Here is a 17,916-nt window from a genome sequence, read left to right as displayed (position 1 = left end):
TTTTCTGAATTTTGTTGAGTCTCGTGAATTCTCATGATTTCCGTGAAATTATCAGAAAACAAAATATTTGTATTTAGATTTTTCAGGTGCATTCTTTCTGAGGAAATGTTAAATTAGTATTTTTTTTTAATCAAAGTTTTTACTTTGTTTAATTCAATATTATAAAGGTGTATAATTTTGTTTGTTTTAGGTGGTCTTGCAAGTCCATGATTTGTGTGTGTACTGATTTTGCCCGATATAGATGACGACGCTGGGTGCACTATCAGCTTATGTAGTTGCTAACCAGGTGAGTATCGGTAACCATGTAATTTTCTCATTCACCTTAATAATTCAATACAAATGAGAGTAATTTAATGCTTTGTATGTGTATGTATGGATGTATGTATGTATGTATTTGTGGCTAGCTACGACCATTTATATAGAAAAAAAAAAAAAAAAAAAAGACTAGAATGCATATTTGATGCAATAAAATCATCATCAAATTTTGGAAAACAGTAGGTTGCCTTTGGAGAGAGAGAGAGAGATGGTAAAGAAAAAAAAATCAAATGTCAATTAGTAACTATTAATTGGAAAACAAAGAGGTTGTAAGAAGAAGTAAAAATAAAAAATAAATATGACCAATATGGAGAACATTAAAAACTTTACAGTGCAATAAAATCAACTGTTACATTCACTTAAAAAATTGAATCAATAATCAATAATTATACACAATCATAGCAATTAAACTCTAATTCATAACTAAAAGGAGATGTAAGGTTTTTATTAACTTAAAAGAAAATGAAAAATCAATTATTAACAACAACAACAAGAATAATAATAATAATAATAATATAGGGGTAATTACATTCCCCTTCCTTGAGTTTTGAAGAAATGATACTCTACCCCAAACTTGAAAGGAAAAAATATTTTCACCCTTTACATTTGTTTAACCAAATTTTGTTAAATTAATATTAAAATATTGTGTACTAAACTGCCTGTGCTTAAGGTTGGTTCCAAAATTATCCTTAATTTTAAAATTAAATTCTCTTATTTTAAAATTTTAAACTAAGGTGTATTTCAAAATATTAAGTAATGTCTTTTGCTTCTTTTTTTTCCCTTTTCTTTTCCCAATGAGTTATGGAGAGATTTGTCATTTCTAATCTTTTGGTATTTTATAAATTTGTATTTTAATTTTAAAGTTATGAGTAATGTCTTTACTAACCATGGTTAAACATTTATAAACATATTCTTAAATAAATTTAAAATATTTTGTTATTAATATAAACAAAATGGGAGAGTGTTATTACTTATTACCCCAAATATATGTAATAAGATCACCCTAAAAAAAAATTATCTCGCGCAATGCGCGGGTCTACAACAAAGCCCATCCCTAACACCAAGCATCAGGTTGACAAAACAATGTGGCTTCTTCGCGCTTGTTTGCCACAGTTTATTTTTTATTTTATTTAAAAAAAGAGGATATTTACCTAGAAAAAAAAAAAGTGAAGTTTAAAAAATCTATACTTTGAAAATATACAGTTTGGGGTTAGTTATGACTTATGAAACAGGCACTTAATTAATTCACACCCGCAAAAGGGCGTGCTTTGATTGTATCACTCTCTCTGTACATTGTCTGTCTGTACACATCATGTATCATATGTTAAATGAGGGCATTGGTGTGCAAGTGTGCACATTGTGGGTTGAAGTGGACCCCAAAAAGTGTGAAACAATAATTTCCGGACAAAGATTAGCTCCAAACCAGTTTGGACTTATCTCTTCCTACATAAGGATGGTCCTCTTAAACTGTGGGCAAAACGTTTGTGGAGTATTTTACACAGTTGTTTTCCTCAGCACAGGCTGATGTCAGTGCAGAGATGATTGAGGCTATCTAGGGCAAGGTGACAGATAGAATGAACAGCATTCTCTTGCAAGACTTCCATGCTCAGGACATGGAAAAAGCACTGAAGCATATGCACCCGTTGAAAGCGCCTGGACCGGACGGTATGCCTTCCATTTTTTACCAGCAATTTTGGCCTAATGTGAATGCTATTGTTATAAAAACTGTGTTAGACTTTCTTAACAATGGTGTAGCCCCTCCAAAATTCCATGAAACGCACATTGTACTAATTCCCAAAACGAAGAACCCGGAAAGAGAGTCGGATTACAGACTTATCAGTCTTTGCAACGTGGATTACAAGCTTGCATCCAAAGCAGTGGCCAACCGCCTCAAATTGTTTTTGCAGGACATTATTTGTGAAAACCAGAGTGCTTTCGTATCCGAGAGGCTCATCACTGATAATGTCTTGGTGGCTCATGAACTAATGAACCACATCAACAAGAAAAAGAAGGGAAGAACAGGAGAAATGGCCCTAAAACTAGACATGAGCAAGGCATACGACCGGGTGGAGTGGGGCTGCCTACAACAAATAATGGGGAAACTGGGTTTTCATGACAGGTGGATAAGTTTAGTGATGAGGTGTGTCTCGTCTGTTTCTTATGCAGTTCGAATCAACGATCAGCCATGCGGTCACATTATACCAACTTGTGGGCTGAGGCAAGGGGACCCTTTATCCCCTTACTTATTCCTCATTTGTACTGAAGGGCTATCTGCGTTGTTGCACAAGGCGGTCCAAAACAAGGCCCTTAAAGGGGTGGCTGCCTTGGCTAGGGGACCCACCATCTCCCATCTATTTTTTGCTGACGATAGCTTGATATTCAGAAGGGCCATTGTCAGGGAGGGTGAGGAAATACTACAAGTGCTGAAAGTGTATGATGAGTCCTCGGGTCAACAACTTAATAGAAACAAGACGTCTATATTCTTTAGCCACAACACAGACCAGGATACAAGGGATGTAATAAAAGCATTGTTTGGTGCACAGGTCATCAGACCGCATGGGTCTTATTTGGGTCTGCCCTCATTGGTGGGGAAATCAAAGAGAAACACTTTTGCACAGTTAAAGCAAAGGGTAGCAAACAAGCTTACTGGGTGAAAGGAAAAATTATTGTCCAACGCCGAAAAGGAGGTTCTGATTAAGGCGGTTGCACAAGCAGTGCCCTTATACATGATGAGCTGCTTCAAGCTCCCTAATACACTATGTGACGAGTTGACTAGCATGGTTAGGCAATTCTGGTGGGGTCAAGTAAAGGATGAAAAGAAATTAGCTTGGCTGAGTTGGGAGAAGATGTGGCTACCGAAAGAGAAAGGTGGTATGGGATTCCGGGACTTGCGACTTTTCAACTTAGCTCTCTTGGCAAAACAGGGGTGGAGACTCCAAACAAATTCCTCCTCCCTGTTTTATCGGGTTTACAAGGCAAAATATTTCCCGAGCTGTGAGTTTGTGGATGCGATAATGGGAAGCCAACCCTCATATGCTTGGAGAAGCATTATGGCAGCATAGCCATTGGTGCGTCGGGGTATTCGTTGGCAAGTGGGAGATGGTAAATAGATTAAGGTCTGGAAGGACAAATGGATCCCAAGCCCACGAACATATAAGGTTGTTACGCCAGAGAGGTTACCGGGGCAAATACTGTGGGTCAGTGATCTCATTGATGAAGACAGCAAGGAGTAGAAAAGGGACCTAGTCAGCTAGTGCTTTCTACCTCAGGATACAGATGCTATCTTAAGCATTCCATTGAGCGTCACTGGGGCAAGGGATAGAGTGATATGGGCTGAAACCAAGAATGGTAGGTTCACGGTTAAAAGTGCATATAGGCTAGCACAGGCGGAACAATGGGATAATATGATGGCGGAAGGCTCAAACCAGTCACTTATGAAGCATACTTGGAAGAGTTTGTGACAGATGAATGTGCCAAACAAGGTCAAGCACTTTGCATGGAAAGCTTGTAGGAATATCCTAGCCACGAAAGAAAATCTACGGCGGAGAAACATCACAAAAGACAGCATTTGTGAGGTTTGTGGGAAGCAGGAGGAGTCCACAAGCCATCTATTTTGGTTTTGTGACCATGCAAAAGAGGTGTGGTCTTCATGCAAACTATCCTTCCCCTTTGAAATTCAACCATCGTGGGATTATATGGACGTTATGTGGTTTCTTCAAAAGTGGGAGGAGGCACGGCCAGGGCTCTTGGAACGGATAGTCATGATTTGTTGGGGGATATGGAAGAATAGGAATGAAGCAAGGCATGGGGGCAAGCAGCAAAGTGGACAGGCAGTATCAAGAAGCTCTCTTAGACTGTTGGAGGAGTTTCAGACAGCAAACGAACTTCCCACCACCATCGCTGCATAGAACCAACTTGTTAAGTGGACCCCTCCTCCGTTGGGTTGCTACAAAGTGAATGTCGACGGGGCTGTGTTCTCTAAAAGGAAGAGGGCTGGCGTGGGGGTGGTCATAAGGGATGAAGAAGGACAGGTGATAGCAGTGCTCTACCGGAAACTGCACACGCAGTTGGGGCCATTGGAGTCCAAGGCAAAGGCCATGGAGGTGGGCGTCAAGTTTGCAAGGGAGGTCGGGATTAGGGATGTGCTGTTTGAGGGCGATTCGTTAGTGCTCAACAACGCAATTCACGGACTGAATGAAATTGACCCGTCTGTTCAAAATGTGGTCAGATGAATACTCCAATGTGTTCAAGGCTTTCGCACCTTTGCCTTTTCACACACCAAAAGACAAGCAAATGTCTCGGCCCACACACTGGCCCAACATGCAGTGAACGTGGAAGACTTCCAAGTTTGGCTTGAGGAAAGCCCAAGTTGTATTATGCATGCATGCATGCAGGATGTACTTAATATTCACGATTATGTTTAATATATTTTTGTAGTTCCCATCATAAAAAAAAAAAAAAAAAAAGAAAAAAAGGATGGTCCTCTTCAATAGCCACATAGGAGGTTACAGGAAGATAGCTCCAAACCCATCTAGTGCCAAACTTTTTTCAAGAAAGTAATGTCACTTTTAAGTTAATCACAACATTGTCATATGTTAACCACAACATTGTCATAAGACTGCAATTGTCACAAAACTTATTACTACTACTACTTGGGTAACAATAACATCAGAGAAAAAAAAAAAAAAAAAAACTAAAATCGTATTATAAAAATCTAAACCCAACAACATAAGATTAAGATTTATCATTTATGAATGAGAAAACAAAAAAGGAATTAAGAGAATTCGTTTCTCGGGAAACAAACATACATACATACAGAGAATAACAAAACTGATTCAGGGATTGTAGATTAATGGGTTTTGAGGCGCACCTGAAGGGTGAGGCGACGATATGAGTGCGAGCGAAATTCCTGAAGCTTAAACAAAACCTTTTGGATGATAGAGAGAAAACCCTCTTCCTAGGTTTGGGGTTTATGGATTCTTTTGTGAGATGGGTTTTCCACGAGGAATTTCTCTCCCTCTTTTAAGATCGGACAAGGTGGGTTTGGAGAAGTCTTCAGGGGGAGACTCAAAGATGGAACCAAGGTTGCGGTAAAACGTGCTAAGAAGGTTCGGTGAAAGTTGTTTATGATAATTTCGTTTTCTGGGTCTGACACAAACTTATGGGGTTCACATTTAAGTCAACAAATGTGTGACATAGAGCTCTGACAAGTACTTGTTTATCTTTCTTTGCAGAGTGTATATGATAAGCATTTAGAAGTGGAATTCCAGAGTGAGATTCAAGCTCTAGCGATGGTGGAACATTTGAATCTGGTCAAGTTTTATGGATATTTGGAGCAAGGAGATGAAAAGATTGTTGTTTTGGAGTATGTTCCCAATGGAACCCTCAGAGAACATTTGGATTGTGAGTTCTTTTAGTGTGGCCTTACTTTCATTCACTTGTGTGCTTGAGTTCCTGAAATCTGATCAAAGAACTACTGCAGGATTCGTGCCAATATTCTGAGCCTTGCTGTAGGCTAGATATTGAATTGATGTGGCCCATGCCATCACCTATCTTCATATGTATACAGGTATACACCTTTGGGTTACTTAATTCATTTGTCCTGTCAAAATTAAAAAGTTTTTGCCTTTGAGAAAGTAGAATCTATTTCGAGAGATCCAACAGGATTTTCTGTGGTTCCCATGCAGATCACCCTATCATTCATAGAGACATAAAATCTTCCAACATTCTCCTCAGGGAAAACTTTAGAGCCAAGATAGCCGACTTTGCTTTTGCTACACTGGCAGCTGACAATGATTCAGGTGTTAAAGGAACTGCTGGCTACTTAGACCCAGAGTACCTAGAACCTCTCAGTTTACTGAGAAAAGTGATGTGTTTTCATTTGGTGTGTAATTGGTTGAACTAGTCATGGGCAGGCGTTCAATCGAAACAAAACGAGAACTGAAGGAGCGGATAACAGTAAAATGGGTATGATTCTGTTAAGACTTTTCTTTTGGTCACTATCAATTTTGAAATTTGATTAAAGTTTCCTCAAAAACAGAGTAAAAGAAACTTCCATGACTGTTTAACAAAAATCCATATGATTATCTTCACACGTCCATCAAAGTATCTTACCTAGTCTTTGCAACAATTTTCCAACTCTTTCCTTCTTTTAACTGGATAAGTTACATTTGAACATTTCCAAACTAAAGAAATTCTTTACCCTAATGCGACTTGATTTTAAGTTCAGGCCATGAAGAAGTTTACTGATGGAGAAGCTATTTCAACCTTGGACCCAAAGCTGGCATGTGATGCTGCAAATATCTTAGCCGTTAGATCTTACTAGCTAAATGTTTAGCCTTGATAAGATCTGAAGCCTTACAATGTTTGGCTACCATGTAGCCAGAATTGGCCTAGCATGAGGAGGTGTGCAGAAATCCTTTGGCGTATCCGTAAAGAGTACAGAGAGGCATTAGCTTCAGATGTCAGTTCACTCTCACCTATTCCATGAGCACTTCAATAAAAGAACATTGAGAGAAATAGATAAGAGATCTCTAAGGTGAGAGTAGTGAGCATCAACAAGTCAAGTCTTCAATCAAGATGGTTTGTGGTAGGATGAAGCCTATAATCTTCAAGAAAGTTCAATTGTTGCTAGAATATGGAAGGGATTTGTTTATAATTTGTCATGAGATTTGGCTTGTGTATAAGAAATTTAGTTTGAGATGGGGAAGTTCTCTACTTTCTCCCCAGCTTTGTGGGTATTTCTTTTTGTTGAATTGTTTTTATTGTTTAATTCTTCTGAAGGAATTGAAAACATTGGTAAGGGTATTAATTTGTATTTGAAATCATATTACATCGCTAGAATCCTTTTGTGTAATTCCTTTTGGAAAGGTCCTGGTGTGGTTAAGAGGATGGGTAATGGTGGACCGGGAGGAGAAAGGATTGGGACCGGTGGAGAGAGAAGTGGAGAGAAGGAAAAGGGCGTGAGGAGAAGCTTTGTTTGGGTCTAATAGTCTATTTAATTGGTTATGTCTTCTCACATGACCAAAGAAAGTTACCAATTTTTTCATTGGCCTAATCCAGTTTGTAGGAATACCTCCAAACTAGGTTATGTATAAAGTTTTTCTTTATCCCTTGTTTAGACTAAAGAAAGGAAAGATCACCCAAAAAAACAGAAACTTTATCAATATGATCTATGGTTTCAATCGAAGTTCGGAACACCACAAAATATATCATATTTAACATTCCAAATAACACTATACCAAGGAAGACAAAACATTTGATGGAGTTTATACCTGTCATTTTATAGAAACGTATCCAATAATGGAACAGAACAATAGACGTCTATGATACAACACGCAAGGAAGACAAAACCATAGACAATCTTTGATAAACACCTAACCATGTGCAGTCTAGTTTAAATTATTCTCTCTCTACGCATTCATTATAAATTCTCTGGGCATGGTCACTCCAAGAACAACCTGATACGGTAACTGATCGGTTCCCAGCAAATGGGACATCTGTCCAATCTTTCCCCACATTCCACACGTCTGCAATGAAATAAGTGTTTCTCAAAATATTAGCAACACCGTGTAAATGAGGGAGAGAATATCATCAAATTATTATTATCGGCCCAGCTCACCGTGTGCCCACAAAGAAAAGCCATGCCCATTGCATTAGTGACACAAATTGCGCATTCCTGGATTCAAATTGGACAGAAGTAAATTCGTGATTTGAAACAGATAATAATTTTATAAATCCAAAAGGCAACAATGATGTGGACTTAAAACTAAATTGGACGAATTAACATGACCCTGTTAGAGATCCTTCAATGGTTTGGTTTAGACAATCGTGTCACAGATGACAGAACTAATACGGAGCTAGTAACCCAAGTGCTTGAAAAGTCTGCAAGTTTTGACTGAGCAGGACCGATTGTTCAATCTCATTTCTAAACATTTTGCATTCATCATAATCTAAAAGTACATAGATAAAATGGAAGCATTGTCCCTTTCCTTAACAACCTTGCCAGCCCACTGCTTTAATGGAAGGGGTCAAGGCATGCAAAGATTAAAATGTAATAAGCTGGTTACACAGTCAGGCGAAGCACACTATATATAGCAACACTCATACCCTTCACAAATTTTACATATTAATTTGACTATTGAGGTGATAAGTTTATTAATTATATCTATATCTATTTATCTATATTCTATATATATCTAAAAGTTGAAACCTAGCATTTATTGTTGCTACGCTCCTGTTGAGCCACATACATCAACGGCTACATCATCCACTTATTTTTTACATTTTCTTCTTTTTAAACTCTTCTTCTCCTTATTCTCAAATATATATCTTCTCCTTGTTAGTCCACACCCACTATTACACTCCTTCCAACTTTTCCCCTCCCTCTTTGTCTCTTTATCTCTCCACTCCTCTCTATTTTTCCGTTACACCTCTTTCATCACTTTCTCTTTCTTAAATTTTTACACTTCTGCTCTCCATTTTATTTTGTATAAATTTGATATAATTTCTACCATTCAATCTATATTTTCTCACACAAAACTGTGAGTACTCTCTCTCTCCCTCTACTTTCTTTTGGTCTATTTTTGTTCATTTTTATAACTCTTTTTTTATGGGGTTCTTTCTTATCACTCTAATTAAGGTTGATGATTTTTTTTAGTATTGTGTATTTTTAATTTCCCATCATAAAGTCTTCTCTCTTCCATTTTTTTTTTTTTTTTTTTGAGAGAGAGAGAATCTTCTATCTTCCTTTTATAGCATTGGTTGAATTTTGGCTTCGGTTCATACTTAGTTTTTTTTGGAAATAGGAATTTGAATTTATATCAAAACACAAGCTACATGACTATGAATTTGAATATACCTACCTATTGAGTAATAAATAATTATAAAGTATATCTTTTATTCCTTTGGTTTCATTTTAATTTTGGTTAAGATAATATAGTAATTTTGTGATGATTTTTTATTATAATGATAATCTCTTTGTTCCTTCATAGTTGAGAAATTTGAATAATAAATTTGAAACTTATAAGGTTTAGTTGTATATTAAGCAAATATAATACACTGCAATAGAAGTTAGAAGAATATGATTCACCTTAAAAAATATTAATCAATAAAAAAAAATAGTAGAATGATATATTTGTATAGATAAAAATAAAATAAAAAATATTTGTAGAAATCTTTTTTTATAAATAAACAAAACTAGAAATAATTGTTACTTTTTGTATATTACAAACCCCATTACATAATATTTTATCTATTCTCAAGTATTGCGCGGGTCTGCAACTAGTATATAACTAAAAGCTAAAATACTGTAGGAATTAGTGTTGCTATACTCTTGTTGAGCCACATCAGTAGTCACATCATCCACCTATTTTCAATATTTTCTCTCATTTTTAATTATTTTTCTCCTTGTTAATTTATCACCTTACAATTACACTTCCTCCAACATTTCCCCAACTTTTACTTTTTTATCTTCCAGCAACTCTATACCTTAACCTTACAATATTTTCATCCCTTCATTTTCCTTTTATTTTCACTCTTTTTCTCCCCAATTTATTTACTATAAAAATTTATTTTCTCTCTTCCATTCAAGTGAGTAATGTTTATTATTAATTAAAGAATTAAATTAAATTACTAGTAGCGAAGTACTTTTAAGTTGATTAAGGATACGTAAGAGTAGCAAAGTATTTTTAACTTGATTAAGGATATGTGCTAGTGTGAGAGCAAGTGGAGAAATCACAATTGAGTTCCCTATCACTGTAGGTTTGCATCAAGGATCAACATTAAGCCCATATCTTTTTACACTAGTAATGGATGAGCTCATTAAATCAATTCAAGCAGAATTCCCTTAGTGTATACTTTTTGCAGATGATATAGTTTTAGCAGATAAGACTAAAAGTGGAGTTAATACCTAGTTAGAAATTTAATGAGAGGCCAGAGAATCTAAAGGCCTTCGTTTAAGTGGAGTAAAACGGAGTACATGGAATGTAAGTACAATAAAAGTAGAAATAGAGACGAAGAAGCAATAAGACTTGATATCCAAGAGATACCAAAAAGCAAGAGCTTCCGATATCTTGGGTCAATAAGTCACAAGGATGGAGAGATTAAGGAGGATGTGAATCATCGAATAAGAATAAAGTGGATGACGCGGAGAAGCACATCAGGAGCTTTTTTTTATCATAAGATATCTATTACGTTAAAGGGAAAATTTTATAAAATGACTATACAATCAGCTATGCTAAGTTGCATATCCATAAAATGAGTATAGCAGAAATGAGAATGTTAAGATAAAGGTAGCCTCTATTGATGAATAGATAAGAGAGAGTTGATTGAGATTTTTCTGTCTTATGTTCAAAGCAGAGCAATTAGGCATGGTAAGAAAGAGTGAATTGATCCAAGATCCAAGTTGAAGGAGCAAAAAAAAAGTAGAGGAACAAAGCAAGACCAAACATAACATTATTAGAAGTGTATTTTTGACATCTCTGGAGATTTGTACTGTATAAATTGAGTCTAGGTCATGGATTTGTTTGTTTCTCAACATCCAAATTTAGTCACAAATTACTACAGAAAATAGTAAGAAGTTTTAGGAATATGAGCTTTGGATGTTGAAGAAGAGGTTGGGTTTAAGAAGCATCTTAAACCAGGTACTTTGGGAGTCAACTGCCATGGTGGGGAGTTTTCTAGACCAATCTGAGAGGGACCAACAGTTTGGCCAATTGGGCAGTAGATGAAGGTGTATTAAATTCCCAAGTTCAATGAATGATATAATCAGGCTAGAATCAAGGTTATAAATATTTAAACATATATGGTACACTAACAAAATGGTATATTCAAGTCATGATTTCCCTAAAAAATTTTAAGGCTTTACTTTTAAAATTTGATATTAAAATTACGAATTTGATCTAAATCACGTCAGAGTTTGAGAATTTGCCATTGCTAAATGAGATTTCATGAGATAGTCTCATTACCACCTTCTCACATTAAGTGGGACCAATATATGTGAAACACCCACACATCATATTAAAAAGAGGTCTCATAAGATACCATTTCATGCTAATAAGGGATCTGGTCTGGAGTCAACCACTTGCATTTAAGGTTGAAAGAGGTGGGCACGTTGACACATTGGGACTTGGGAGGGAGGAGAGACTACAAAAAGGGCATGGCTATCTATAAAGCGGAACAAATTAGAGGTTTATGGTGAGTTCCAATTTGCTCTACTAGTAAAGTTTCTGATGGTTGAATAAGAGATCTAGGATTCAATCCCCGCCTACACCAAAAATCGATTGGTGTCTTGGTCTAATGATAAAGAGCTATCATCAGGAACTGACGTCATAGGTTAAAACTCTCTCAAAAAATTAGGAGAAGGTATTTGATATCAAATGATACCATGTTAGTAGTATCAAAATCTAATAAATGTCAGATATGTCAGCAAAAAATAACTAACTCACTAAGAAATTAAAAACATGTGTTAGTGAGTAGTTATTTTTGCACACGTCTCTCATTTATTGAATTTAGATACGAATGACGTGGTATCTTTGATATAAAATACTTTTTCAAAAATTAGAGGTTTATGCAATTTTTATTTTTTTATTTTTTGAATGATTTTAAATTATCTAATTTGATCCATTTTCCACCGACATTAACCACTAGGGATGGGCATGGGAAAAAAATTATTAATTTATGCAAAATTGTTTTTTGAGGGTAAGACAAAGAACTGCTGGAAAATATTTTGGTATTGCAGCTAAGGCAATAAGTTAACCAGGCTCTACTCAAGGAGGCGATATCTTTTGATTCCATTCCATGAATCTCGCTCTTAAGATAATTAGTCCATAAAGTAGGAACTCGTGGGAAGGCATGTTACACATTTCTTTTCATGAAATTATATGCTTCAGTCCTTTCTTGATTCTCTTCTCACCGTCTTCCTCAATGGTTGCAGTTAGTGAGGGGACACACGTCTTATGGAGAAGGCTAAAATTTCAGGCTGACCATGTTATTTCATGTCAATTTACTGTCAAATATATAATGGGATTGCCTGAATATATAGGTCTTTGTAGTTGACCTAGGAGGACAAGGGGATCCTTGATTGGGACTAAACTGAAGGACACATTGATTATCCTAGATATTAGCTCAAACAATGATAACATCAGGCTATAGCCTATAATCATGGTTATACATATATAACAGATTGTATACTAACAAAATGGTTATCTTCAACTCACGTGTTCAATTTAAGATTTTACTTTTATAATTTGATATTAAAATTAAAATTTTGTTCTAAATCACACTAATGTTTATTATTCTAAATAGAGTCCAGAATGCAATAATTTGTAACCATCTAGTTTTGGATTAATCTCTCTTACCTGTTGCAAATTAGCAACATGATCCTCTACCACATGAGCTTCCTGCATCACATCATCAGTACAACCATCATATCTTGGTGGTAAATCCCAATTGATGGAACTATCAAGGACATATTGATTTTAGCTCAATCAATGATATATTCAGGCTAGAATCAAGGTAATACATATTTAAACAGATATGGTAAACTAACAAAATGGTATCTTCAACTCATGATTTCAATAAAGTCTTTTAATATTTTACATTTATAAGTTTGATATTAAAAATCACAATTTTGTTCTAAATCACAATGATGTTTATTATTCTAAATAGATTCCAGGATGCAATAAGTTGTAACCATGTAGTTTTGGATTAATGTCACTTACCTGTGGCAAATTAGCAACACGATCCTCCACCACTTGAGCTTCCTGCATCACATCAGCTGCATTGTCAGTACAATCACTATCAAGGACATACTGGTTGTCCTTGATTTTAGCTCAATCAATGACATAATCAGGCTAGAATCAAGGTTATATATATATTTAAACAGATATGGTATATTAACAAAATTGTATCTTAAAATCATGATTTTTCAATAAAGTCTTTTAAGATTTTACTTTTATAATTTGATATAAAAATTACAAATTTTGTTCTTAATCACACTAATTTTTATTATTCTAAATAGAGTCCAGAATAAAATAATTCATAAACATGTAGCTTTGGGTTTATGTATCTTACCTGTGGCACATCAGCTACATCATCTGGTACCACATGACCTTCCTGCATCACATCAACTGCATCATCGATATAATCATCATATCTTGGTGGTAATCACAAATTGATGAAACTACCTTTCAGTTGCTCAATCATCTTTGGCATTATTATTGTCGTTATCATATGAAATTAGAAACAACTGTTTGATGATTAAACAACTAGAGCAATTATTAAGAAGCATCCTAACCCAGGTACTTTTGAGAGTCAACTGCCATGGTGGGGAGTCTTCTAGGCCAATCTGATAGGGAACAACAATTTGGCCAATTGGACAGTGGATGAGGAGGTATGTTAAATTACCAAGTTCAATCAATGATATAATCAGGCTAGAATTACACTAACAAAATGGTATCTTCAAGTCATGATTTCCCTAAAATCTTCTAAGACTTTACTTTTAAAATTTGATGTTAAAATTATGAATTTGATCTAAATCACATCAGTGTTTACTATTAAAAATAAAAATAAAAATCTAGAATTCAATAATTAAATTCCGTGTAGGTTTGAATTCAATTAAAGTTTCTTACCAGTGGCAAATCAGCTACATAATCCTGCGTCATCATCTGATTCATCTGGAGTTACATCTTATCTTGGTGGTAAGTTCCAATTGGTGGAACCATCTCGCGGCATCTGATTGCTGAGTGATTCAATAAACTCATCAATCAATTGCGACTACGGATCGCTGAGGTTGGAGAGTGGTTCGATAAACTCATCAAGATCTAATTTGAACTATGAAGAAATTAAAGCAACGATAAGTAACATTTTTTTGAAAAGGAATTCTTACCCGTAGTTTAAAACAAACGCTCTTCATGTTTGGCAAAGGCATCAGCGAAAGCCACTGTCTGATTCCCCACATCACTAGGATCCACATGGTGGAAAATTGGCAAAACTTTCAAAATCTTCTTTTCCTTGCATTCAAAGATCTTTACTAGTTCAGCCAAGCACCAAGTGGAAAAAGCGTAATTTTGCGAAAGGACCGACAGCAATTTTTGAGTCTTCTATTGCTCTCACTAGCTCCGAGTGAACGGAATTTCCTCGTTTGTACTGCTCATCATCCCTAAATGTGCATATGCCTTTCTGATTCATCGCAGAGTATAGATGGTCTATAAAGTTTGCGCGGCTATCGCTGCCTCTCAAACTAATTGTTCAATCTCATTTCTAAATATTTTGCATTCATCATAATCTAAAAGTATATAGATAAAATGGAAGCATTGTCCCTATCCTTAACAACCTTGCCAGCCCACTGCTTTAATGGAGGTGTCAAGGCATGCAATGATTAAAATCTAATAAGCTGGTAACACAGTCAGGCGAAGCACACTATACATAGCAATACTCATACCCTTCACAAATTTTACATATTAATCTGACTATTGAGGTGATAAGTTTATTAATCTATATCTATATCTATTTATCTATAGCATTTATTGTTACTACGCTCTTGTTGAGCTATATACATCAACGGCCACATCATCCACTTATTTTTTACACTTTCTTTTTTCTTTTTAAACATTTCTTCTCCTTAAACTCAAGATATATATATATATATATATTCTCCTTGTTAGTCCACACCTACTATTACACTCCTTCCAACTTTTACCCTCCCTCTTTGTCTCTTTATTTCTCCGCTCCTCTCTATTTTTCCATTACACCTCTTTTATGGGGAAGGCTAAAATTTCAGGCTGACCATGTCATTTCATGTCCTTGATTGGGACTAGACTCAAGGACACATTGATTGTCCAAGATATTAGCTCAAACAATGATAACATCAGGCTATAATCATGGATATACATATATAACAGATGGTATACTAACAAAATGGTTATCTTCAACTCATGCATTCAGTTGCTCAATCATCTTTGGCATTATTATTGTCGTTATCGTATGAAATTAGAAACAACTGTTTGATGATTAAACAACTAGAGCAATTATTTAGTACTATGGGAGCAATGCTTCATGCGCTCACATGATAGTAGATCTTATTAATTAAATTCTTAATATAAGCTTTGGGTGTAGAGGAAGAGGTTGGGCTTAAGAAGCATCCTAACCCAGTTACTTTTGAGAGTCAACTGCCATGGTGGGGAGTCTTCTAGGCCAATCTGATAGGGAACAACAATTTGGTCAATTGGGCAGTGGATGAAGAGGTGTGTTAAATTACCAAGTTCAATCAATGATATAATCAGGCTAGAATTACACTAACAAAATGGTATCTTCAAGTCATGATTTCGCTAAAATCTTCTAAGACTCTACTTTTAAAATTTGATATTAAAATTATGAATTTGATCTAAATCACATCAGTGTTTACTATTAAAAATAAAAATAAAAATCTAGAATTCAATAATTAAATCCCGTGTAGGTTTGAATTCAATTAAAGTTTCTTACCAGTGGCAAATCAGCTACATAATCCTGCACCATCTCATCTGCGCCATCATCTGCATCATCTGATTCATCTGGAGTTACATCATATCTTAGTGGTAAGTTCCAATTGGTGGAACCATCTTGCGGCATCTGATTGCTGAGTGATTCAATAAACTCATCAATCAATTGCGACTCCGGATCGCTGAGGTTGGAGAGTGGTTCGATAAACTCATCAAGATCTACTTTGAGCTACGAAGAAATTAAAGCAACGATAAGTAACATTTTTTGAAAAGGAATTCTTACCCGTAGTTTAAAACAAACGTTTTTCATGTTTGGCAAAGGCATCAGCGAAAGCCCGTCTGATTCCCCACATCACTAGGATCCACATGGTGGAAAATTGGCAAAACTTTCAAAATCTTCTTTTCCTTGCATTCAAAGATCTTTACTAGTTCAGCCAAGCACCAAGTGGAAAAAGCGTAATTTTGCGAAAGGACCGACAGCAATTTTTGAGTCTTCTATTGCTCTCACTAGCTCCGAGTGAACGGAATTTCCTCGTTTGTACTGCTCATCATCCCTAAATGTGCATATGCCTTTCTGATTCATCGCAGAGTATAGATGGTCTATAAAGTTTGCGCGGCTATCGCTGCCTCTCAAACTGAGATAGACATCGTATTTCTTTCTGTCTTCATAAAAGATATCGGTAAAAGGAAGAGATGAGGAGGAGGAGGAAGGGTTTACTGTGTCCACAAAAGCCATCGGAAATATATCATCAAGTAGTTTTGAAGAATAACAGCAGAGGGATTTAAATTAGGGAATGAGAAATAAGGATTTTTTTAAGTTAATTTGAAGAAAGGGAAGAGGAAATGAACGAATAGGACGTTGAAGAAGGGTTTTTTTTTCCACTGCTTTTTTTTTTTTTTTTTTCCTCTGTTTTTTTTTTTGGGGGTAATATCCTGCCCACTCTTTTTTTTTAATGCACTGTAGCTTCAGTGCTTTGTTTCAGTGAGCTCCTTTCTTTTGTTTTTTTTTTTTTTTTTCCAAGTTTTGAACCGTTGCTTTTTTTTTCTTTTTTTTTCACTGCTTTATTTTCTTTTCTTGTTTTTTTCTCTGCTTTTTTTTTTTTTGGGAGGGTAATATCCTGTCCACTCTTCTTTTTTTTTAATATAAAACTGTTAGTTAACGCAATAAATTGTCACATATTTTTGCAACTGTTGATATGTTAATTCTTTATAGGTTAAAATAAAATATCATACTAAAATTATTCACAACTAAAATTAAAGGTATTATGAAAAAAGAAGCGTTACATCTATAATATTTTTCATAACACTTTCACAACATTGTTCATTAGGCTTTTTTTTTCCACAAATCACAATACGCCAGTTTTGGTTGTGCTGTTTTTGTCTTTTTTTTTAAAATATTTATATATGTATATACAGCTACACTAACTTAACAAATTCTTACAATATTTTCACAATTATTGACGATTTACACTGTTCATTGGCCCTTTTTTTTCACAATTATATGTGCATACACAATTACACTCATGCAACAAATTTTACAATATTTTCATAATTATTAAAATGTCAATTTTTTAAAAGTCAAAATAAAATAATAAAATAAAAGACTGAGAACAATCACAACTAAAAATAAATGTATTATGAAAATGTTATGATGATTATATAGGGCATCTGTATGTCAAGAGCGATGTGTATAGTTTTGGTGTTGTTTTAGTTGAGATACTAACAGGTTTACGGGTACTTGATACAAATCGTCCAAGTGGGAAACAAAATCTGTTGGATTGGATCAAACCATATCTATCAGAAATAATAAAGTTGAAACAAATCATGGACTCCCGATTGTGGGGAAAATATCCATCCAAGCTGCATTCCATATATCTCAGCTTGCTCTAAAGTGCCTTGCAGCTGAACCTAAGCTCCGACCATCAATGAAAGAAGTTTTAGAAAAATTGGAATGGTTTGAAGCTGCCAATGAAAGACCAAGGGAGCCTAGAAATCATGCTAGTCATCCTATGGTTCATTGACAAGGCCAGCAGCCTTTGCACCATCGTTCTCCACTTCATCCTAGACTGGATGGAAATCCAGCCTGCCAAAATTCCTCCCGAGTAAGGTGACTTTGATACAT

The 17,916-nt window shown here is 35.4% G+C and overlaps 3 protein-coding genes across 3 annotated transcripts; 2 read left to right on the top strand and 1 right to left on the bottom strand.

The window, feature by feature from the left end:
• Positions 1–3,779: 3,779 nt before the first annotated feature.
• On the top strand, positions 3,780–4,547 carry LOC136066441 (uncharacterized). Its single transcript, XM_065770763.1, has 2 exons — positions 3,780–4,171; positions 4,301–4,547. Exons 1-2 carry the CDS (start codon positions 3,780–3,782, stop codon positions 4,545–4,547), a joined length of 639 nt encoding a protein of 212 aa, XP_065626835.1.
• Positions 4,548–5,798: 1,251 nt separating this feature from the next.
• On the top strand, positions 5,799–6,861 carry LOC112004856 (calmodulin-binding receptor-like cytoplasmic kinase 2; the record flags this gene model as incomplete). Its single annotated transcript, XM_024037092.2, is given in 7 exon segments — positions 5,799–5,828; positions 5,830–5,884; positions 6,003–6,152; positions 6,155–6,282; positions 6,545–6,632; positions 6,635–6,687; positions 6,689–6,861. Coding segments are annotated over 7 exon segments (621 nt in total), but the record flags the coding sequence as incomplete, so codon positions are not given.
• Positions 6,862–7,727: 866 nt separating this feature from the next.
• Positions 7,728–14,553, bottom strand: LOC112031825 (uncharacterized). The gene is made up of 7 exons (XM_065770762.1): positions 14,204–14,553; positions 13,947–14,101; positions 13,390–13,431; positions 13,038–13,079; positions 12,675–12,716; positions 7,937–7,993; positions 7,728–7,844 (listed from the first exon to the last, which is right to left on the bottom strand). The coding sequence occupies exons 2-7, from the start codon at positions 13,989–13,991 to the stop codon at positions 7,728–7,730; spliced, it is 345 nt and encodes a 114-aa protein (XP_065626834.1). The 5' UTR covers positions 13,992–14,101; positions 14,204–14,553.
• Between the last annotated feature and the right edge of the window lie 3,363 nt (positions 14,554–17,916).

Source organism: Quercus suber, unplaced genomic scaffold, assembly GCF_002906115.3.
Source record: "Quercus suber isolate HL8 unplaced genomic scaffold, Cork oak 2.0 scaffold_35, whole genome shotgun sequence".
In the NCBI taxonomy this organism is placed as follows: domain Eukaryota; kingdom Viridiplantae; phylum Streptophyta; class Magnoliopsida; order Fagales; family Fagaceae; genus Quercus; species Quercus suber.
Note: the sequence above shows the minus strand (reverse complement) of the source record. Positions and strands in the feature narration are given on the sequence as shown.

Coding starts and splice junctions, on each gene's coding strand:
- LOC136066441 (XM_065770763.1), top strand. CDS start 3,780: ATGAATGTGCCAAACAAGGTCAAGCACTTTGCATGGAAAGCTTGTAGG. Junction 4,172..4,300: donor TCAAGAAGCTCTCTTAGACT/GTTGGAGGAGTT, acceptor GTTCTCTAAAAG/GAAGAGGGCTGGCGTGGGGG.
- LOC112031825 (XM_065770762.1), bottom strand. CDS start 13,991: ATGAATCAGATGATGACGCAGGATTATGTAGCTGATTTGCCACTG. Junction 13,432..13,946: donor ATGTAGCTGATTTGCCACTG/GTAAGAAACTTT, acceptor GATGTGATGCAG/GAAGGTCATGTGGTACCAGA. Junction 7,845..7,936: donor CTTTTCTTTGTGGGCACACG/GTGAGCTGGGCC, acceptor ATTTCATTGCAG/ACGTGTGGAATGTGGGGAAA.